The sequence below is a fragment of the Plecotus auritus genome (genome assembly GCF_963455305.1).
Source record: "Plecotus auritus genome assembly, chromosome: 6".
Lineage (NCBI taxonomy): Eukaryota > Metazoa > Chordata > Mammalia > Chiroptera > Vespertilionidae > Plecotus > Plecotus auritus.
This window is the reverse complement of record NC_137773.1, coordinates 95,321,590-95,344,802: the sequence shown is the minus strand read 5'-3', so window position 1 is coordinate 95,344,802 and position 23,213 is coordinate 95,321,590. Positions and strand designations below refer to the sequence as shown.

General features: G+C 50.3%; 1 protein-coding gene across 10 annotated transcripts; it reads right to left on the bottom strand.

Annotated features, from left to right (window-relative positions):
- Nucleotides 1-1,220: 1,220 nt before the first annotated feature.
- LOC308249923 (cytochrome P450 4F6-like) lies at nt 1,221-17,550 on the bottom strand. Of its 10 annotated transcripts, none has more exons than XR_013960793.1 (14): nt 17,475-17,530; nt 16,823-17,021; nt 11,651-11,795; nt 9,972-10,025; nt 9,752-9,879; nt 8,120-8,241; nt 7,138-7,408; nt 6,503-6,569; nt 6,183-6,312; nt 5,783-5,831; nt 2,444-2,577; nt 2,297-2,361; nt 2,053-2,135; nt 1,221-1,894 (listed from the first exon to the last, which is right to left on the bottom strand). XR_013960793.1 is itself a non-coding variant. In XM_080672019.1 (14 exons), exons 4-14 carry the CDS (start codon nt 11,763-11,765, stop codon nt 1,717-1,719), a joined length of 1,347 nt encoding a protein of 448 aa, XP_080528145.1. In that variant the 5' UTR covers nt 11,766-11,795; nt 14,081-14,131; nt 16,823-17,054; nt 17,475-17,525; the 3' UTR covers nt 1,221-1,716. The 10 variants fall into 10 exon arrangements, 8 of the variants coding, with proteins under 8 accessions (XP_080528145.1, XP_080528146.1, XP_080528140.1 ...); XM_080672019.1 differs by lacking the exon at nt 5,783-5,831 and adding an exon at nt 14,081-14,131 and having other exon boundaries at nt 16,823-17,054; nt 17,475-17,525; XM_080672020.1 differs by lacking the exon at nt 5,783-5,831 and adding an exon at nt 14,081-14,131 and having other exon boundaries at nt 17,475-17,508.
- Nucleotides 17,551-23,213: the final 5,663 nt, after the last annotated feature.

Below are 23,213 nucleotides of genomic sequence, written 5' to 3'. Positions count from 1 at the left end.
CTATACAAGGAACACACAACATTCCCAAGGGAGTCAACCCCATCCACCTGCTTCCTCCATTTGTCTCAAAGTCCAGCATCTTGGGGTGACATGCAGCACTCTCCCTTAAATCCTGATGTGGGCTTTAGCAGTCTGCAACTCTATATACCTAAAGACAATTATCACCCTGAAGTAATAACTGGATCATGACTATTTAAAATCCCAATTGAGACTCTCTGTTTCTATTAATGGCAAGCTAGGTTATTTGGATCAAACTTTCAGCTTTTTAAAAAATAACTCTTAATGCTGGGTACTTTTTCAATTTCTTAAATGAATAAATGACATGAAAAGATGGTAAAGAGGTATAAAGACACTGCTAAATGAAAATAGAAACCTAGAGATAAAATGAACATCAATTATACTTTTGTTCTGGAAGCATTTCCCAAGTCAGGAAAATGTGAAATTCTGTTTTGATTATCTGGTGGGGGAAGAAAATCAAAGTACAGGATTGCATAAGAAGGGGAAATTGTAAGAAGACTCTCCTCACATAGTGGAGACCTCACAAAACTACACCTCTTAGGGTGAGAGCAGACAGAAATGAAAGAACCAGCAAGTGCCTTAGTAACCTTGGGCATAGAGTCTTGAACTTCATCCTATATAATAAAAGCCTAATATGCTAAGTGTCCAGTCATCCGTTCAACCAATCAAAGCATAATATGCTAATGATATGCTAAGGACGCTCAACCACGCTCTATGACATGCACTGACCACCAGGGGGCAGATGCTCTGACTGGTAGGTTAGCTTGCTGCTGGGGTCCCGCCAATCCGGACTGAGCAAGACAAGCCAGACATGCCCTGGAGACCTCCTGAGGTCCCTCCCTGGTTGGCCAACCTCCCTCATCCCTCCCTGCCCCGATCTTGCATGATGTTGCACCTGTTGGGTCCCTCAGCCTGGCCTGTGCCCTCTCACAATCTGGGACCCCTCGAGGGATGTCCAAGAGCCAGTCTTGGCCCAATCCCGCAGGCCAGGCTGAGGGACCCCACTGGTGCACAAATTCGTGCACCAGGCCTCTCTTTTAACATAATCCTCAACCAGCAGAGCTCCCAGGATTCTTCTCACAGAAAGCTGCCTTCTCCAAATTCTGCAAATATTATTTTGAATATGATAGCCATTGTCCAGGAAAAGATAACTAGACACACAAGAACACTGACCCTAAGCTTGAAAATCAGCAGAAACAAAGGACAACATAACAGATACAGTTATTGCAATGATCAGGCACAAATGATAAGGCAGTCAGGCTTGTTATGTTTAAGTAAACATTGTAACAGAGTAACCATAGAGACATTGGGAAGGATTCTGAGGTGAGAAAAGACTGGGTATGTTAGGAGATCAGAACTGAGGTCAGAGTGGCCAGTGTGTGTAGTGTCACGTTGGGTTCTCCTGTGTGACTCAGGGCCCCAAATGTGCCCCTTTGATCTGTCCTTCAACCTGGTTCCTTCCTGCTCAAACACCCCCCATGGCTCCCCATTACCCACGCTATAAAGTCCATGCTTGGGCTCAGGGAGAACCCACGATTAGTGTGGGCCCTGTGGTCTGCTGGAGACACCAGACCCCCTCCACCCAGCCACGCCCACAGTGAGGCTGAGGCAGAGGTGACAGCACAGTTTTTTCCTGGGAACTTGCAAGGGCAGGTGTGTAGGGTCTGGGTGGTGGATCCCAGGCCAGACAGCGCCGGGTCACTGTGGGCCGGCGCTCAGCGGCTCCACCCGCAGCCAAAGTCCGCCCTCGGCGCGCAGGATGAGCTCGGGCTTCCTGCGCGGCTTGGCCTCATCGCACAGGACGCGGAAGCGCAGCAGCGTGAGCGCCAGGACCACCTTCATCTCGGCCATGGCGAACGTCTGCCCGATGCAGTTCCTGTGGGCGAGGGGGAGAGGGGCTCAGATGGTGTCCGGGACCCCACTTCCGCCTGCAGGGATAAAGAAGGGGGCTAACCGCGCCTGGGAACCCCAGGCAACAGCCGTGGAGCCTCACCACCCACAGGCACCCCCGCCTCGGACACCCGCTGGCCTCACCTGGGCCCCACTGAGAAGGGAATAAATGCCAGAGGTGACCTCTTCTGGGGTGTTTCTGGGTCGAAGCGGAAGGGGTTGTATACCTGGGGGCGAAGAGGGGCAGGCTTGCTGGGTGGGGTTTCTCGGGACACCCAGACATCCCCAGAAAAGGCACGTGGATACAACGGATGGGGCGTGTCTGATGTCCCGGGTCAGGATCCCTCCCCATCACCAAGTCCCAGGATGGAAGGCGGAGGGGCAGCACCTCAGGGTCCGGCCAGACTGACGGGTTGTGATGAACCCCGAAGATGCTGATGACACAGATGTTTCCTATGAGGGGGAGGAGGGGGCAGTCAGAACCAGGTCCCCGAGGGTGGGACCTCCACCCTCCTCCCCCTGTCACCGCCAGCACCTTTGGGGATGACCCGGCCATCAGGAAGCAAGACGTCCTGGGTGCAGCAGCGGGAGATGACGGTGACCGGGGGGTGCAAGCGCAGGCTCTCCTTGATGCACATGGTCAGGAAGGGCAGCTGGGCCAGGTCGTCCCTAAGGAACCCACACAGTTGTCCACTCACAGCAAAACCAGACACCCCAGCCCTCCTGCCCCCGGAGATCCCTCTCCACCTCACTCCTAGACCAAAGTAAATTCCAGGTGAACCAAAAATGTAAGCATCAGAAAGTCGAAATCACAAAAGTTGCTAAAGAAAATGTAGGCTGGCCTGGCCAGCGTGGCTCAGTGGTTGAGCGTCGATCTATGAACCAGAAGTTCTCAGTTGGATTCCCGGTCAGGGCACATGTCCGGGTTGCAGGCTCCATCCCAGGGTGGGGTGTGCAGGAGGCAGCTGATCAATGATTCTCTCTCATCATTATCTCTCTCTCTCTCTCTCTCTCCCTTCCTCTCTCTGAGAAATCAATTTAAAAAATATATATATATATATATATATTTTAAAAAAGAATACCCTAGCCGGCTTGGCTCAGTGGATAGAGTGTCGGCCTGCGGACTGAAAGGTCCCAGGTTGGATTCCGGCCAAGGGACATGACTGGGTTGCAGGTTCGATCCCCAATGGGGGGTGTGCAGGAGGCAGCCGATTGATGATTCTCTCTCATCATTGATGTTTCTGTCTCTCTCTCCTTCTCCCTTTCCTCTCTGAAATCAATAAAGAAATATATTTTTTAAAAAGAATAATAATAATAAAGAAAATGTAGGCTGGTATTTTTAGAACCATTTCTGAGCAAAACACAACACTCACACGGTATTCTTAAAAGCATTAGTAGATTTGCATAAAAAGCTTTTAAAATTATATCATTATCTTAGAGCAAAACACATCTCTCTATGATGGACTTAGAAGGTTATTCGAATAATTAAGATCCACTCCACACTCTAAGGTTGGATGACCTACTATGAAAGTGCCAATTCCATCTAAATGAATAAATATATTTCATGCAATCCGATAAAAATCTACTTGTGGTTTTGGGGAACTTGGTTATGTTATCCAACTTGAAAGAATTAAAGTTCATTAAGAGCTAGGTCAATTTAAAAATAAAAGATCCAAGAAAGAACAACAACAACAAAAAGATCCAAGAAAGAGAACTCAATCTACCAGATATTAAAGTCTATCACAAAAACGCAGTAATAAAAAACAAAACAAAACACCAGTGTGGTATTGTTATAAGAACAGGAAACGCCCATGGGACAGAATAGAGAGCTCAGAGACCACAAATCAATAAGTGAAATTTTAGCACCTGGTAAAGAAGGCCTCACAATTTCCTGGGCAATAGACAGATGTTTGATAGAAGATGCTCAGACAACCAATGATGTGGAAATGAAATGAACCAGATCCTCATCTACTCCCTATACAAGGTGATGAGTATGTTCACTAACCTTATTGTACTCATTGTGCAATCCTATATAATAAAAGCCTAATATGCTAAGTGTCTGGCCAACCAGCCGGCCATTCAACCAATCAAAGAATAATATGCTAATGATATGCTAAGGCCACTTAACCACTTGCTATGACGTGCACTGACCACCAGGGGGCAGATGTTCCACCCTAGTTTGCTGCTGGGGTCCGGCCAATCGGGACTGAGCGAGACAGGCGGGACACACCCTGGAGCCCTTCTGCAGTCCCTCCAGGCTGGCCAACCTCCTGCATCCCTCCCTGGCTATGCACCGGTGGGGTCCCTTGGCCTGGCCTGCACCCTCTTGCAATCCGGGACCCCTCAAGAGATGTCGGAGAGCCAAAACCGGTTTGGCTCAGTGGATAGAGCGTCGGCCTGCGGACTGAAAGGTCCCGGGTTCGATTCCGGTCAAGGGCATGTACCTTGGTTGCAGGCACATCCCCAGTGGGAGGTGTGCAGGAGGCAGCTGATTGATGTTTCTCTCTCATCGATGTTTCTAGCTCTCTATCCCTCTCCCTTCCTCTCTGTGAAATATCAATAAAATATATTAAAAAAAAAAAAAAAGAGATGTCAGAGAGCCAGTTTTGGCCCAATCCCGCAGGCCAGGCCAAGGGACCCCACTGGTGCATGAATTCGTGCACTGGGCCTCTAGTATACACATAAATCATCACATTGTACACCTGGAACTTACTAGTACACAGTGTTATATGTCCATTATATCTCCATAAAGCTGGGAGAAAAAAAAGATGAAGGCTTATATTCACTGTAAACCATTTTGTACTATTTGAATTTCACCAAGTACATAATCTTTTGAAGTTGGGAGAAAAACATTTCTCCACCTCACAGGACTGCTGTGCTGAGCAAAGCCTTGAAGTTGAGGATACTGCCTCAAAAATGTTTGTCCTGTCTAATATCTTCTTTCCATCCTTCAGCCCTTGGCCTAGAATCTGACCCCGGACTCCCAGGGCCCGGATCGTCCCCTCCAGTTTGCCCCTGTGGTTGCAGAGAGATACTGCTAAGGCCCACATCTGACCTGTCTCTCCACTGCTCAAACATCTCCCATGGCTCCCCATTGCCCTATGTTAGTCATGGCTCGCCCTTCAAGAAAGAGTTTGCTTTACAGCTGCGAGGAGAACAGCTAGCTGACAGCCTCAAGTTATAGGGTCTCTGGGGCCTGCTGCAGCATTCACACCAAGGCCACACTTACCTGGGAAGCCCCTAGCCAATGACTGAGCAGGTGGCTCCTGCTGCCTGACCAATGAGACTCTAATGGCAGCATCCCTGCCCACTTTTACCTTTTATCCAATATTGACTTCCCAAAGAATTGAAGTAACACCCCATTGGACACCCTTAACATAGTTTCCAAAGCACTCCAAGGGGGCTCCCATTACCAGTTCAGCCTCATCAGGAGTCCCTCTATGGGATCCAGCCACCTCTACCCACCCGCCCCCCAACCAATATGCCAGGCTCACTCCTGCATGCTTCTGACCCTGGCCTTTGCACAAGCTGTTCCCCTGGCCAGGACCACTGTTCACTCGATGTGATGAATTTGTATTTGTTGTTGCACAACCCAGTTTCACCTGCTTTTCTCCCAGCCCCAGCCTTGCTCAGATAGGACTCAGCTGGGACTAGACACTGAGTTGGGAAAGGACAGGCAGTGTGGACGTGTTTACTGAATGAAAACATGGGTGGTTTTTACCCCTAAAGATTTCTTGGGAATCCCTGGAATAGACGATTAGGTTGGGGATTCAAGAAAAGAGCAAAAATTAAAGGGAGTTGAGGTCTTTGGGGGAAAATTGCAACTTCAGGCAGAAATGCAAGGGAAGGGAGGAGAAGTTCATTTACTGAACACCTGCTGGGTGGCATCTGTTTTACACACTGTTGCAATTCTCCAAGCAGCCCTGTGGGGGAGACATTCAGAGAGAGAGAGAGAGAGAGAGAGAGAGAGAGAGAGAGAGAGAGAGAGAGAGAGACGCGAAAAGTAGCATTCAGAAAAGGAAACTGATTTTATTAAAGTCACATAGCAAGTTAGTGGGGCAATAAATGTGGACACTCAAATCTTTCCCAAAAGCCTGTAACTTTTTCCCTGCTATCCAGGCTGGGTACCAGACCCTGCCTCTGGACTCTGCTTCCATTCCCACTAAATGGCAGGACACAGTGACAGAATCAACAAAAAGATCTTCCCTCTTCCCCACTTTGGGAGCAGAGCCAATGAGAGGGGCTCAGGAAGAGGCAGGAGGACCTGAACTCACCATTCAATCTCTTGAGGCTCACGGTCCCCCAGGAGTTGTTGCACCTCCTGCCGGCAGCGCTCCTGGTATTCTGGGTGCCTTGCAAGGTTGTACAGGACCCAGGAGAGCCCGCTGGCTGTGGTGTCATGGCCTGAGAAGCAGTCAGACAGGCTTGGGTCTCTGGGCTACTGAAGCACCAGAGGGTGGGTCGTGCCTTCATATTAAGGGCCTCAGGGAGGGTGGGGAGGATCGGGCAGGGAGGGGTGAACCAGGGCCCACCTGCCAAGTCCCTGGGATGGAGAGACCCCACCCCCTCTGGAATCCCACACTAGGACCCTTACCCTCAAACATGAAGGTATCAGCCTCAGCTCGGATGTCCTCATCTGACAGTCCCTTTCCATTTTCATCCTTGAGAAAGTGAAAGATGCCTCAAATCACACCGGCTCTGAGAATGTGTGTCTACCAGCCGTGGGCAAACTACGGCCCGCAGGCCGGATTCGGCCTGTTCGGCTGTTCTATCCGGCCCGCGGAGCCGAAAGAGCGGAGGGTTCTCTTGCTCTCCCCTCCACTCCTTTACTTTGAATTTATATTAGTTCACACAAACACTCCATCCATGCTTTTGTTCCGGCCCTCCGGTCCAGTTTAAGAACCCATTGTGGCCCTCGAGTCAAAAAGTTTGCCCACCCCTGGCTAACCTGAAATAGCCCCTGAAGCTCCATCATCCATGCAGGATCCTTCCCTCTTCATCTCCAGAGCACACCCCACACGTTTTCTCTCTGGCCACCTGCCTCCTGTGTACTCCTTCCTGACAGCCTTCTACTGTCATGTTTACAGCTTAACTCTAACCCCTTCCTCCCTTCCTCAAGCACCCTCCATGGCTCCCCAGTGCCCTCTGCTTCAAGTCCGAGTTCTTCCATCTGACATTTGAAATCAATGTCCATTCTACCTCTTGAATTCGGATCCCAGAGAAGCCCACCTTGGCCAGCAGGAGCACATCAATGAAGTCCAAAGTCTTGGCCTTGGCCTTGGCTTTGAGAAAGGCGTGAGAACCCTGACTCATGAGGATGCGCCGCCGCTCCCGGATGACGGCGTCTGTGAACTTGTGTACCAGTTCACAAGCCCTGCGGAAGCGCCACCCGTCGGGAGTGAGGCAGTACAGGAAATCCAGGTGCAAGAATATCTGCTGGGCCCGCTTTGTCACAAGGGCACTGAGCTCCAAGATGGCAGCAATATATTCGCTGGGATTCCTGCAGGACCAGGCCAGAAAAAGCAGCTCCTTAACACACATAAAACCCCGGCAGGCCCTCCCAGCCAGACCCCAAGACCACGTTCAATCCAGAAAAGGATGCCCTCCAAACATGCTTCTATCTCTGTGAGCTGCCTCATGTCCTAGACCCCAAGGCAAAGCTTAGGAATCATGCTCATCTCCGCTCTTCCTATGCAACATCTGGCCCTGCCCATTCCGGTTTCTCCCAGATATGCCCCATTTTCTCCACCAAGCTCCGTTCTCCTGTCCATGGTCTCCTTGCATCCTGTGTCTACAGAACAGTCAATCATCTCTAGACTCAGATGTCTAAGCTCAGCTTTGACCACAACTCTCATCTGTTCAAACACCTCCCATGGATCCCTGGATATATCAGGATATATAAAGTTCATACCTATTTGCCTAGCTTTTGAATGTCATTAAGATCCAGCCCCTGCCATGCCCTCCAACCTCATTTCCAAGATGTCTCCTCACTGTTTCACACACACTGCTCATTCCAGACTCCTGGCCTTTATCAAATGGTTCTACCTACCTGAAGGAATTGCTCTTTTTCTTTCCCCAACCTTATCCTTCAATGTCCAGTTCTGACCTACCTCCTCCAGGAAGGCCCTTATGATTGCCTTGGTCAGTATCCCCCTCCACCTACTCCCTTGGGCCCATGGCTCATGCTCCCAACCTCTGGGAAGAGACTCACTCCTGGCAATTGCTGTCAAAACTGAAGACACATTTCTGCAGACTGTCCAGGGTCATGAGGCTGATGTGCTCAAACATGTCCAGACGGGTGCTGCCCTCTGAGGCCAGGCGCTTCCACTTGGCCTGGACAGAGAAGGGCATAGAGCTGGGGCTTCCCTGGGCCCTTCCCCAACCCAACCACCTGGATGGAGCTCCCAGACACCTGCCTCTTAGTCCTCTGCCCCAGGCACCCATCCCCAGGGAGGACCAGGCTTGAGTAGGAGTGACCCCATGGCTGGGAGTCAGGATACTTGGGTTCAAGATCATTGTCCTTCTCTAGGCTACACCTGTCAAATCTTCAGTAAACTTAAGATAACCTGTTTTTGTGTCAGACAGACCAGCTTAAAATCCTTTTTTTAAAATATATATTTTTTATTGATTTCAGAGATGAAGGGAGAGGGAGAGAGAGATAGAAACATCAATGATGAGAGAGAATCATTGATCGACTGCCTCCTGCACACCCCACACTGGGGATCAAGCCCGCAACCCAGGCATGTGCCCTGACCGGGAATCAAACTGGGACCTCCTGGTTCATAGGTCAACACTCAACCACTGAGCTTGGTCGGGCTAACTTAAAATTCTTGATCCACCACTCATAGCTCACTTATTAGCTTTGTGAATTTAGGCAACTCCCTAATCTCTCTAACCTTCTGTTCCATCACCTGTAAAGTGGTCATAATAATCATCTCTACCTCAGGATGGTTGTTAAAATTAAATTATACAACATATGCAATGGAATTGGCTCATCATTTTTGGTATTCAGTAAGTGTGAAGTAACTGTTAGCTATCATTATCATCTTCATCATTATCATAGTGGTAGGTGACTGCAAAAAAAGTTTCCAATTCTTTGTACCTCCCTATATCCTCATCCTTTGCAATGAGACACTGCAGTTCTTCCATTAGGAGGGAGAACCTCTTGAATCTGAGCTGGATGTGGGACTTGCTTCAGCCAATAGAAGAAGATGGAAATGATGGTGTGCTAATTCTGAAACTAGGCTTCAAAAATATTACATATTTCTGCTTGTTCTCTTGGAATGTAGTCTCTAATGAGCTAGCCTACTAGAAAATGAAAGGCAAATGCCATCCTAGACCAGCCAACAGCAAGTTAAGCCCCAAACATGTGACAGAGCTGAGCCTGGATCAGCAGAACTGTCTACTGAACCCAGCCATGACCGCAGACACTGTGTGATTCCAGCTAAAACAAGAGAAACTACTCAACTGACCCATCATCTCATGAGCAATAACAAATTTTTTTTTTCAAATCCATGAGTTTTAAGGTGGTGTGTTATGCAAAAAAAAAAAAAAGCTACTATTCAATCTTTATCATTACCATCTTGAATTTAGAGGGCTTCAGTGAGCAGACTGGATACTAAAGCCTTTCTGAGCACTAGTGCCAGGAACATGATTTCATTACATCATCTTGACCACCATTAAAAAGGGGTTGTTATCTCGAGTGTACAAATGAGGAAACTGAGGCTTAGAGAGGAAATGCAATGGCCCCCTAGCCATCCAATAGAGCAGGGACTCCAGACCATATATGCCTGAGGCCACTTTTCCAAGGCTCCAGCTGGGTCCCTGGGTTTAAGGAACTCACGTGCATGATGTCTGCGCTCTTGTTGAAAATCTTCATATAGGGCTTCAAGATTTCAAAGTGGAAGGCAGGGGTCAGCAGGCGGCGGTGGTGGCTCCACTTGTCACCAGCACTCAGCAGAAGCCCATCCCCTAGTAGAGGCAGCCACAGGGAGTGGGCAAGGTAGGACCTTCTCCTGGTCCCCCAAGGGTGTCCCCAACCTGCTTCACCCTCAGTTACTCACCCAGCCAAGGCTTCATGAAGCTATAGAAGACCATGTCCTTGGGTGCAACGGCAGCTGACATGAATGAGGACCATCAGGAGCAATGGAGCGGGGGAAGAGAGGGACTTTGAGTAAGGGGAGGAGGCTAAGAACCAGGGGTCTGCATTCCCCCTCCAAACCCATCATGGCAGAAATGGGACAAGGGCAGAGGAAATGGTGAGGATTGGAGAGCCACGGGAGGACCAGACCAGGCTGCAACACAGAGCAGAGCAAAGGCAGAGCCCAGAGACACAGTCCTACATGCTTAGACTCACCACAACATGGCACAACATGCTTCAACACACCTTAACATGGATCCTACACGATCCAACATGTTCTACACACCCGAGAACAGTCCAGCACTCTACAAAATGCCTTTACAGGGACCTAGGACACCCTGTCTTCCCCAGCACTCTCTGACATCTCTTAGGACATCTGACATGGCTCAAACATGTTTTAACATATCCTGACATGACTTCAACATGGATGGCATGCCCTGACATAATACAGCATGCTCTGACACGGATCCAAAGACAATCTGACATGACCTCAGTATGTCCCACAAACAGGCCCCAGTTAGGACTTAAATGTGGTCCCATTAATGTCTCAGACATGACTCAGGTATGACCCAGACTTTCTCAGTATTCTCCTCTACCTTATACGCAGCATTAAGTGCTTAAGTCAGGGGCTCCTCTGTCTTTAAAGGGACTAGAGGATGCTGCCCCTCCCAGATACTGAGCTCCACTCACCATGAAGAACTGCCACTACTCCCTCTAGACCAGCCCCCCAGGGCCAACCAGACACAGGTCACTAACCTGCGATCTGGTGGATCTTCCCCCACAATAGTCTGGCCATTGATCTTCCCGTCCCAAATCACCTTCTATCTTAGGGTTCCTCCTATCAGAGGCAGCTAGGGCAGCTGGAAACATACAGGGCTAAGAGGAGAGCTTCAGCATGCTCTGTAGTCTTGAGAAGTCTCTATGCCTCTCTGAGCCTGATCCCTCACCCAGGAAATGCCCACCTATCAAGGTTGCTGGTGGATGGACATCTGGTACCTGCCTGTCCAGTGTCCATCCCCTTCTCCTGGAACCAGGACCCCATCCCTCCTCCACTCTCAATCCAAGTAATTAGGAGGTTGGCCATGCCAACCCATCCTCTACTCCAGAGCTAAGCATATGACTCTGAGCCTTAGCAATCAAGTCACAGTGATTAGATGAGGGATTGGTCCCTGGAACCCAAGCCAGGCCAATTTAAAGAATCCTGCAATCTTTCCTGGGAATGAGCTCACTTTTCCAGGGCAGTTGAACTCTGGCACAGAAGAACACAGAACTATGAGATGAAGACAGATTTCCAATGGCATTGTTTGAAGACCTGGATCCAGCCATACCTGAAGACAACTCTCGCTGAGCTTTCCAGTCAATAGCTCCCCTTTCTTTACTCAGACCTACAATGTTGAGTTTCTGCCACTCAAAACTGAAAGAGACTTTGTCAACTAGAGAGAGTCAGGGACCTTCCCAGAGTCACCCAACAGGTTAGTGTCACAGTCATGGACTCTGTCAACATTGCCCATTCTCCTGCTCAACCTGGCCTGTCCAGGGGTGGGAAGGGCTGGGAGCAGAGGCAAGGGAGAGGCTAGGGTTGGGGGCTCCTGGGAGAGATACCTGGGGCCTGGAGCAGGGGAGCAACAAACTTAGGGTGAACGAGCCGCAGGACAGGGTAGAAAGGCCCAATCCACCAGAGGTGGACATCACGGAAGTAATGGCCCAGTTCCTCCATCAGCCGCAAGCCTTCCTCATTGCTCTTCACCTGGGAACGGATGGGGATGAGGCAAGGCCTGACAGGCGGCCTCAGATGCAACAACTGCCCACTGTACCCCCCACTCACCATACCCTACTCACTCCTTAACTCCTTCTGCCTGGATTATTGGTCTGCACCTGTCTCCACCCCACTAAGTCAGCTTCTCTTTGTTGGTCTCAGGTCTTTTTGTGTGTCTGTGTACCTATATGCCTCTCCCTGACCCCTCATTCTCTTTATCTCTCTGTTTCTTTAGGAGATAAATAAGTAGATAGATATATGAGATAAATAGAAGATAGATGATGATGATGATGATAGATAGATAGATAGATAGATAGATAGATAGATAGATAGATAGGAATAGCCCACTCAAAAGCCTGAAGGTGAGAGAGACAGCACCTGGCTATGAGCAGCAAGGAGTTCTGTGCAGCTAGAGTGAAATGGGTGAGAAGCAGAGAAAAGGTGGAACAGAGAGCAGATCAAGCAGGGCATCAAGAGTGGGTAGAGGCAGGGGATTGATTCTGGGGGCACTGGGGGGCCATGCAGGATATGGAGATGAGGAGAAACAGATGGGGAATTGGAGAGATGGGCAGAGAAATAAAAGCAAAGAAACAGAGAAAGATGCTCTAGCCAGTTTGACTCAGTGGATAGAGCATTGGCCTGAAGACTGAAGGGTCCCAGGTTCGATTCTGGTCAAGGGCACAGGCCCAGGCTGTGGGCTTGGTCCCCATTGGGGGGCGTGCAGGAGGCAGCCCATCAGTGATTCTCACTCATTATTGATGTTTCTATTTTTCCTTCTCTGTTCCTCTCTGAAATCAATGAAGTATATGTTAAAAAAAAAAAAAAAGAAACAGAGAAAGAATGAGGGAGAGACAGAGAGGAGAACACATAGAGATACAGGTAAACAGAGGGAGTAAAAGAAATAAGTACATACACAGATGCACATACATCTATCTTCTGTTTGTATGTATGCATGTATTTATGTATGTATTTATCTATTTATATCCATCCATCTATCTATCCATCACCTGTCTATCATCTATCTCTATATAACTGTCAATAATCTATATATCTATCAGTCTATCAATCAATTTATCCATCATCTATCATCTTTCTATCCATAATCTGTTTATCTATCTATTCATCTATTCATCCATCTACCATTATTTATCCATCATCTAGTCACCTATATATCTATCTATCCATCCATCTATCATCTAATCATCTATCTATCCATCCATCCATCATCTTTTTTAAAAATATATTTTATTGATTTTTTACAGAGAGGAAGGGAGAGGGATAAAGAGTTAGAAACATCAATGAGAGAGAAAAATCGATCAGCTGCCTCCTGCACACCCCCTACTGGGGATGTGCCCGCAACCCAGGTACATGCCCTTGACCGGAATCGAACCTGGGACCTTTCAGTCCGCAGGCCGATGCTCTACCCGCTAAGCCAAACTGGTCAGGGCCATCCATCATCTTTTGTCTATCTATTATCTATCTATATTTATCTATCCACCCATCATCTCTCATAGTATGTCCTGTTTATCTATCTATCTCTCCAGAAGCTATGGACACATCCATTAATTGTACCATTTACAAATGAGAAACTGAAGCCATGCCCCCCAAAAGGGGAAGGAGGGTGGATCACCTCCTGGTGAGGTGACCTCTCCAGTCCCTCCGAATGGAATGCCCCATCAGAGCTGACAAAGTCCCCGGGGCTCCAGGCAGGTGAAATAAGTTGTTTTCACTGTGTGCTCTGTTCCCTGCTCTCCAAGGACTTGATGAGGCACTTGATAAGATCGCTCCAGAGAGGAAGCGTGACTCCACTCACCAGCTGAGGGACTGGAAGAGGGAAGAGTGCCCAAGGCCATCCTCCACATCCAAGCCCTTGGAGGGGGAGTCAGAACTGGGTAACTTTATATCATTCCCACTGCCTCCAGGGCTCCCTAAGATCATTCTAAGACCCAGAATCTCACCCAACCTTCATGATGAGCTTGGGACCTTCTGTTCTGTGATGAGCTTAGGACATCCTGTTCTGTGATAAGCTGGGGGGAAGTGGGGGAGGAGAGGAGTTGGTCTCGCATCCCTTCAGCCTTGGATAACCAAGAAAGGTGATTGTAAGTTCATCCAGGCCTAGAACATGGCCTCCACCAGGATATCATCAAATATTTATTAAGTGCCTACTGTATATCAGTTCCTGACATGGGCACTACAAATCTTGTGTCTACCCCCAGTGACACTATCTAATGGGAGAGATGAATAAGAAACAAATAATTGGACCATTAACTGTTTACCTGTGAGCAAGGCCAAGTCAGAAGTCAAGGTCTGGGGGTCAAGGACGGTTTCTAGAAGGAAGTTACATTTGAGCTGAAAATGGGAGGAATCGACCAGGCAACCACAAGAAAAGAAGTGCTTCCAGTCAAAAGAGCAGTATGAGCAAAGGCCCTGGGGTAGGAATGGCTAGGCTCATTGAGGAGCTAAAGCAGGAGCTCTGAGTGTCCGGAGTGTGGGTGGGGCTGGCGAGGGCAGGCAACATTTATTCTTTATCTTCAGAGTGATAGGCAGTCATCAGCTTTTAGCCAAGAAGAGGCGTGATCTAAACTCAATTTCAGAAAAATCTCTTCAAGGTTAAAGAGAGAGAGGATGATAGAAAACAATAGCCAAATGAGGAGATCAGAGAGGGAGCAGGGTGAGGCTTCCAGAGAAAGAGGATGGTGGATGGAGCCAGGGGTAGCAGGAGGATTCAGAGAGGGGACAGACTGAGGAAAGGCTGTGGAGGCACCACAGCCAGGTGTGATGAAGGACCAGATGTGTAGGTGAGAGAAGAGAGGGGCCAGGGGACCCTAAAGTATGGGATGTGGATAACTGAATGATGAACTACACCTAGGGTGGGGATTAGGATTGGGGATGGAGCCGTGATTTCTGATTCCAACGCGGTGACATGAGGTATTTATGAGACATCCCCACCATATGAGGAGGGGAGGAAGGGGCTGGGCATAGAGCCTCAGACTCAGGAGAAATGTGAACTTGGAACTCACTTATGCAGGGAACTGATGGTCTACTCCAGATCTGAAGCCCTTGGTAAGGAGGTGGCCTTGGGAGAGAGAGGAGGGGTTAGGACTCTGGGTGAATCCCCACATGGTAAGGTAGGATGAAGGAGGAGCCGGGACTGGAGATAGAGGAGTCACATGGAGGTAAGGGCTAGGGCAGGGACTTGTGCTAGAACCAAGAGAAAAGGGAGTTTGCAAGATGACAGAGCAGTCAGCAAGGTCAGAGTTGCTTGGAGGTGAATGAGACGGGATTTAGGGGCCTGGAGTTCACATTCATCTCAGAGGAGCCTGATAAGAGTGGACCAGACTAGAGCAGGTGAGGATCGAGTGGGGAAATGGAGGCAAGACAAGTCTTTGTCCATGAGGAGACAGAAGAGCACGCAGACGGGAGGTTTTGTGCAGACTGGATGCACTGGGGATGAGTGGGGATTTAGTGGACACCCTTTTGTCCAGGTTCATGGCCTCCTCTAACAACTTCGTGGAGAAAGATGGAGGATGTGGTGATTGAGCTCAAACAGGTAGAGGTTGTCCAAAGAGTCAGGATGGAAACTTCAATTGGCAAGAGACTGCAGTCCATGTGCAAAGGATGGAACCAAAGCTAAATGTGTCCAAGGAAGTGGGGTCAGAAGGAAGCTGTTGGACTGGGACGTAGAAGGGACATCCTGGCAGCCTCAAAGATGGAGAAGAAGAAAGAAGCTGGAAGGAAGAGGGGTCTCTGGTCAGAGGATGCAACACTCAGATCAGTACCTTTGGAGGTAGCGCCTTTACAGGTGACGACAAAGTCCAAAGTGTGATTGTGGCAATAGGGGGTGGATGCAGCATGGACAAAGGGCCTCTGGGGATAAGACTAGGAATGGGGAAGGGGGCCAAGAGCCCCATCCCAGGAAGTAGGCCATAAGGGCAAAGGCCAGAGGGATTCCTTCTGAAAGGTGAAGTGGTCAACTTTGATCTAAGTTGGGCAATGGGGCCCATTGATACACTGGGGAGTGGGAGCCAAGATAAGAAAAGTGCCTGAGGAAGGGGAGGAGGAGAGACTGCCCACACCTCTTCTCATGCCCAGCTGTGTCCTGGAGAAGGGGGGGGGAGGGGGGCAGAGGTCATAGTTAATTCCTTTGGAGAAGCAGAGGTCAAGAGAGGAGCAGACACTGGCCTGAGGCCAACAGAGATGAGCCAGGCAGTGAGCAGACCTTGAGGAGGCCCCAGGTCCAGCAGTGGAGACTGTGGGACACCAGGAGGCCTGGCTCTGTGCAATCCACCCTGAGAAACCCTCAGAGGAGCATTGATGGGGTGAGGAAGGGTAAGAAAAGGAAAGCTTTGGGGACATGGAGTGCACCGAGGAGAGAAATGAGCCTGGTGGGAAAGTGAGGAAAGAGGGCTCCCTCACTTCTCTGCTGCTCTAGACCCCAGCCAAACCTCTGAGCCCCATTCCCAACCCTTCGGGGAGTCCATCTGAAACGGTAGAATAAAATGTTCCCCAAAATTGCTTCATCGGGGCCAAGCCCTGCCAGAACTACAACAGTTACCACTAGGTAATCATAAAACAATGGTCCGGAACTACCCTGACTTCTTTTAAGTTTGTTTTTCAGATCTAAAGCCAAGCTACCAACCATAGGGACAAACTCAATCCCCTGTTGGAAAGTCCCTTCCTACATCCCATAATAAGTCCTGCACAATCCCAGAATGCTTCACTTCACTGACATATACCTGTATATCAGTGTTTCAGAAAAGGAAAAGCCTGCTAACCTACTCCCTGATTGGTTGACCCAGAAATTTCTGTGTTCTCAAGCCCTAAAGCCCCTAAGCCCCACATTTGGGGTACAGAACCTGGGACCTTATCTCTGTGTTCTCTTCCTCTGCCAATAAATCTGTCTTTGCTTTTACGAGTGTCCCTGGTCTAAATTCTTTTATATCTGAAGACAGGAACCCAAACTCGTAGGTAACACATCTACCCTGATACCCCAGACTTGTCCTATTGCCCACACTCACCATGCCCAGGTGACCCCAAAACCAGTTCCGCTTTGGGGGCTGCGGGAAACACCGGAGGCGAAGAGAGTTGTCATAGATGGTATAGGTCCAGGCCAGGAAGCGGGCCAGGAGCCAGGAGGCTCCCAGCAGCAGCAGGAGTAGCCACGGGGAGGCTGCCAGCGGCCCCAGTCCCAGCCAGGACAGGCTCAGCTGCAGCATCCTGCAGGGCAGGCAGAGGGTGAGCTCCTGAGGCCTAGGACGGGGAGGTAATGGGGAGCTCAGAGGCAGAGACCCGCTTACAGAGGGAGAGGGCCAAGGGTGTAAGGGTTAGGGGCAGATGACAGAGCATGGGGGCTCAGGAGGGAAGGAGACCCAGGGAAATTCAGAGGAAGAGGGAGAGGGAGAGAGAGGCAAAAAGAGGGAGAGATAGAGACAGAGAGGGAGAGAGACAGGGCGGGAGAGAGACAGAGAGAAGGGGAAGGGAGAAAGAGAAAGACTAATGAAGAAACGCCCAACAAGAATTAGCCTGTGGAAGGTTGCCAGGGGCGGCTCCAGTTACAAGGAAACCACCATTCCCGGGCCAGCTTGCTCCCAGGAGCCGCAATTGCAGTGACCAGCGCCCTTCCCCGCCCCAGGCCAAGGGCTCTCAGGTCTGTCAGCCTCAGCCTAGTACCTTCTGCTGGAGCACTTAGTCCTACTCGATCTCCTCTCCCTCCTCCTGGGAGGACTTTGTTCCTGGCCGACCTCTGAACTCTGGGAGGCTGGGCTTGGCTGAGTCAGCCAATGCCTGTGTGCCTAGCTGTTTCCTCCCTGATGGCAGTCACCCAAAACTTAAAGCCAGAGCCAGCTGGGTCCAGAGAGGAACCAGCTCAATGTCACAGGGTGTGAGTGCTGGAACCTCAGGACTCAGCACCTCCAGTGGGGTGAGGGGATAGTTTTGGGTGTAGACAAAGGTGACTCTCAGCCCCCCACATTTACTTCCTCTTCTACCCTTCCAAGTCTAGGGTTCAGCAGGTAAAACCTGAACTTGATTGTTTAGTTGCCAGGTGAGTCTTGTCCTAAACATCTCCCTGGCGCCTCCAGGGCACGCAGTCCTACCTCTGAGCAGCCCAGGGCCTGAGCTGACACCTGCCTGCTGGGAAGAGGAACAAAGAAACCGCCTGGCTGGGGATTCGCCCATCAGATTCAGGGGTAGAAGGGCCCTTTGGAAAGAGGGTACCTGGAGGCAAGTGGGGTCGGTCTGTGGGGCCATGAGAACAGGGTCCAGACGGGAGAGGGCAGAGCTGGGAGACCCTGAGTGACCTCGCTCTCGCTCTCGCTCTCGCTCTGACTGCAAGCTGTGCTGGCCCCTTTGGGGTTTAGCCTTCCCATGAGGTGAGAGCTGGAGAGGGGTCACAGCTTGTCCAGCTCCTTCCCAAATTTTCCTGTGAAGGGGTCTCAGCCCCTGTGAAGTTTCCCCATGGTCAGGCTCCAAAATGAGGGTGAATTTGAAGGATGCAGCTGAGTGAAAAGATTGGGACAGACTTTCCTCCTGCAACTGATAGGATGTTGGGGAAATATCCAAACACACACACCACCTCATTCCTTCCAGTCCTACATGATCCAGCTCCAGATGCCTGTTCCTGGAGCCTGCAGCAGGTGAGGCACACTGCCCTAGATTCTCCTCCTCCTCCGCTAGGCGGAGCCACCTGCTGGCAGGCCCATCTGGAGAAGAGTGAAGGGCAGGGCCAGTGTGGATGAGAGGCAGCAGGGCTGGCCGGACAGGTCTGGGGAGCAGCAGGAGAAAAAGAAGAAGCAAAGGTCCTGAGAGGTGTGGTAACTTGTACCAGCCACACAACAGTCATTCGGCGTGATGGCTCAAGAGAAAGTGAATCCCGGCACACAGTTGGTTTTATTAACTGCTAGAGGCCCGGTGCACGAAATTGGTCCATGGGGGTGGAGGGGAGGGGCCTGTCCCTCAGCCCAGCCTGCACCCTCTCCAATCTGGGACCCCTCTCACAATCCAGGACTGCTGGCTCCCAACCGCTTGCCTGCCTGCCTGCCTGCCTGATTGCCCCTAACCACTTCTGCCTGCCAGCCTGATCAACGCCTAACTGCTCCCCTGCCAACCCAATTGCCCCTAACTGCCCTCCCCTGCCGACCTGGTCACTGCTAACTGCCCTCCCCTGCTGGCCTGGTCACCCCTAATTGCCCTCCCCTGCAGGCCTCTTCCCCCCCAACTGCCCTCCCCTGCAGGCCTGGTTCCCCCCAATTACCCTCCCCTGCAGGCCTGGTTCCCCCCAACTACCCTCCCCTGCAAGCCTGATCACCCACAACTGCTCTTCCCTGCAGGCCTGATCGCCCACAACTGTCTGCCCCTGCAAGCCTGATAGCCCACAACTACCCTTCCCTGAAGGCCTGGTCACCCCCAACTACCCTACCCTGCAGGCCTGGTCACTGCTAACTGCCCTCCCCTGCTGGCCTGGTCACCCCTAACTGCCCTCCCCTGCAGGCCTGGTCCCCCCCAACTGCCCTCCCCTGGAGGCCTGGTTCCCCCCAACTACCCTCCCCTGCAGGCCTGATCGCCCACAACTGTCCGCCCCTGCAGGCCTGATAGCCCACAACTGCCCTTCCCTGAAGGCCTGGTCACCCCCAACTGCCCTACCCTGCAGGCCTGATCGCCCCCAACTGCCCTACCCTGCAGGCCTGGTCCCCCCCAACTGCCCTCCCCTGCTAGCCTGATCACCCACAACTGCCCTCCCCTGCTGGCCATCTTGTGGTGGCCATTTTTGACCACATGGGGGCTGCCATCTTATGTGTTGGAGTGATGGTCAATTTGCATATTACCTCTTTATTATATAGGATGTGGGGAAGAATAGGACTTTGCAGCCATGCACTCTAAGAACCCAGAATGCGGTCCTCAGCCCAGCAGCCTGGATATCACATGCAGCATCTTGGAAATGCAGAATCTCAGACTCACCAAGGTGATGACTGCAAACTTTTTGCCATTGTTCCCCAGGAAAAGGAGTTTATTTGCCTTCTCCTTGAATCGGGACTGGCCTGGGTTGCTTAGCCAATAGTATGGGATGCAGGTGGTGTCATGCCAGTGATGGCCTTGAAGACAGCTGGCAGCTGACACCATATTTGCTCATAGGACACATTTCATGCTATATATAGAGATGACTGATAGATAAGGTAGGTAAGTAACAGATGATAGCAATGGATAATAGATGGGTGATGGATGCATAATGAATAGATAGGTGCATAGATGATTAATAGGCATCTGTGCTAGTAGCTCTGTTTCTCTGGAGAACCCTGGCTGGTACAGAGGTGAATCTACTTCCTCTCTCCTTGAACCTGAGCTGTCCTCACTGACTTCAGGGACTTGGAGTCTAGATTATGAGAAGACTTGAAGCTTCCCTCCAGGCCCTTTGGAATACACCCTTGTGAGTGTCCCCCCCACGTCCCGCGTGGTTCAGGGTTCAGGTTCAGGGTTCGGGCTCTGGAGGAGGCTGCACACAAATGAAAGAGACTAGACAAGAAAGTATAAATTTGGGAATATTGGGGGCCAGGCAGGAGCCCAGCTCAAGGGGAAGGACTTCGCTTTGCTCCGGCCTTGGGGTCCCTTTTATTCAGGTTTTGGGATACACCCATAGCCCTTAGGCAGACAATTCCAATAATAGCCCATCAGTAAGGATTTACATAAGACTAAAAGGTGGAAGTTGCTTTAGCTACCATTGTCTCAACTAAACAGTGGGTAGTTGGCTCTGACCTTTCAGAGCCTTCAAGGTTAACCAGCCTTCCGAGTTCCTTGTCCACACCTCTCTGCTAGTGAGGACAATGGGCGGCTTCCAACACACCCTGTTGTACACAGCTGCCATGTTAAGAGGAAGCCCAAGCAACCCCACAGAGAGGCCCTGCGTTAGCAGGAACTGAGGACCCCAGCCAACAGCCAGCACCAAATTGCCAGCCATGTGAGCGAGTTATTTTGGAAGAGCATCTTCTGGCTTCAGGCGAGCTGCTCCAACTGCCGCCATACAGAGTGGAGAAAGCCATTCCAGCGGAGCCCTGCCAAATTGTAAACTGGTGAGCAAAGTAAAGTTTGTCAACCGAAGCTACTAAACGTCTTGGCAGTTCGTTATGCAATAATAGCTAACTGGAACAGATGATATTTCCCAACATGTTTGGAGTCCTCAAAAAAATGGTTATGTGATCTTGCTCCCTGGCATATGTCATCAGTTTGGCTCAAATAAACCCTTATAAAAAAATTCTCTTTAAAAAGTGGTTATGTGTACATAAATGTTTTATAGATACTGGAAAATGTTCATATATGCAATTTGTAAAAACTGAAGAAAAAAAAATCAACCCAAACTGCTGGGTTGGGACTGGAGAGTAGAAATGGAAGATTTCCCTTTAAAATTTTTACACTTGCAACTTAAAAATATATATATATATTTTTTATTGATTTCAGAGAGAGGAAGGGAGAGGGAGAGAAAGTAATATCAATAATGAGAGACATCCATCAGCTGCCTGCTGCACACACTCTATTGGGGATCGGGCCTGAAACTCAGGCATGTGCTCTGACCGGGAATTGAACTGTGACCTCCTGATTCATATGTAGATCGACACTCAACCACTGAGCCACACTAGCTGGGCTACACTTGCAACTTTTTTTTACATCAAGCTCATACAATATTTGGAGAGAGGAAATAAATAAAGTGCTTATAACAACCCACCCTTGACTCATGGTCAGCACCAAGCATGTGTCTGCCATTGTTTCTCTTATTTCATGACAAAATGAAGACATGGAAACCAGCTATAAATGAGTCTAGTGTCCCTCTGGTACAAACAACATGGATATTACTAGCTGTGAATGGTCAGCCCTTATCAAGGAGGGGGGCTTCCAAGAGGGGTGCAAGCACTGAGACTGGGGTCAGATGGCCCAGAATCAAAGCCCAGCTTTGCCACTCTCCAGCTGTGTGACTTTGGCAAATGACTTGCCCTCTCTGATCCTCACATTCCTCTTCAGTAAAAAGAATATATAACAGCCTGTGGGGATTGGGGATTGGGCATAAGCACAGGTCTATGTGCGTCCCTTAGTTTGGGTTCCCCGAAAGTAGACTGTGACACAAGAATTCAAGTGCAAATCCTTTATTCTATGGCAAAAATTCAACTGCAAGTTGTTTCTTTGGGAGATGATCCCAGGAGATGCCAGTAAGGCAGTGGGGAAGTGAGGTAGGGAAGGGAGGGAAGCAGGGAAAAGTTGCTTTAAAAAGGAAGTTCCCACTGTTGGAACCTGGGGCTCAGGACCTCTGGGAGAGAGCAGAGAACGTGCACCCAAATGTCATTAATCAAGGCTGCTCCCAAGCACATATTTCTCCAGAACGTCCCGCTTGCTGCAGGGCAAGGAGGGGCTCTGGACAGGGGCTCCTGCCTTGAGCAGGAGCACAGCCCGATGTGGACAGTTATAGTCATTCAATGAGTGGGGTTCTCCCCTCCTCTCTTCCCAACACCGCCCCCCTCCCCCCGCCCCCATCCCTCCACACACACACACAGACACCTTAGAGCCTGTGTCCCCAAACCAGCCAGCAGAGGGAGCCTCTGACAGACTCAGGAGAGGATTGAGCCTTATGTGATGGCACCAGGTTTATCTAAAGACTCACACCCAGGTGGAAGTGAGTCCTGGGCCCCACGGACCTCAAGCCTCCCCTCCTCCCTCATTCATCCACCAAGATCCTTAGTGAAAAGTCAACGTGCATGACAAGTAGGATGAACCTATAATACCCACAGGAGAACCGAGGTGCAGAGGGGCAGTCACGTGCCAGGGCCACCGCTAGTAAGGAGCAGAGCCTGGGTTTGAACCCATATAAGTCGCATCACAAGGTCAAGTTATTTCTGCTGGCACATGACGGGGGTGCTCCGAGGCGTGGGTGGTGGGAGTGGGTTGAGGGAGGCTGGTGCAATGTTTGGGGAATAATGAGCGCTTGGAGACCCTCCCTGGGGATGGGGATGTGAGAGAGGCAGTGGGTGGCTCCTGCAGGGCCTGGGACTGCATGTTTTCCACTCGGTCTACCTCGGAAAGGGCATTCCGGCCGACGATCCCAGAACACACCACCAGAGGGCGCTCCAGGATCGACAGCCCAGCTTTGACTCATCTCCAGGTCCCGCACCCCGCGCCATCTCTGCTGATGCCCCTTCTAGGCAAAGAGAGTCTAGGGACCCTGAGCAGGATAAGGAGGCCCAAGGAATGGGGTAGAAACGGATTCAGGGCCCCCTCTGAGGTCCCAAGGATATCTTTGTTGGACCTTAGGTAAGTCATTTCACTCTGGGGAACTCAATATCCATCTCAGGATAACAGTGCCTGTGAGAATTAAATGAGAATATTAAATGGGAAGGACACCCAAGAAGTACTCAGTCAATTTAAATATTATTA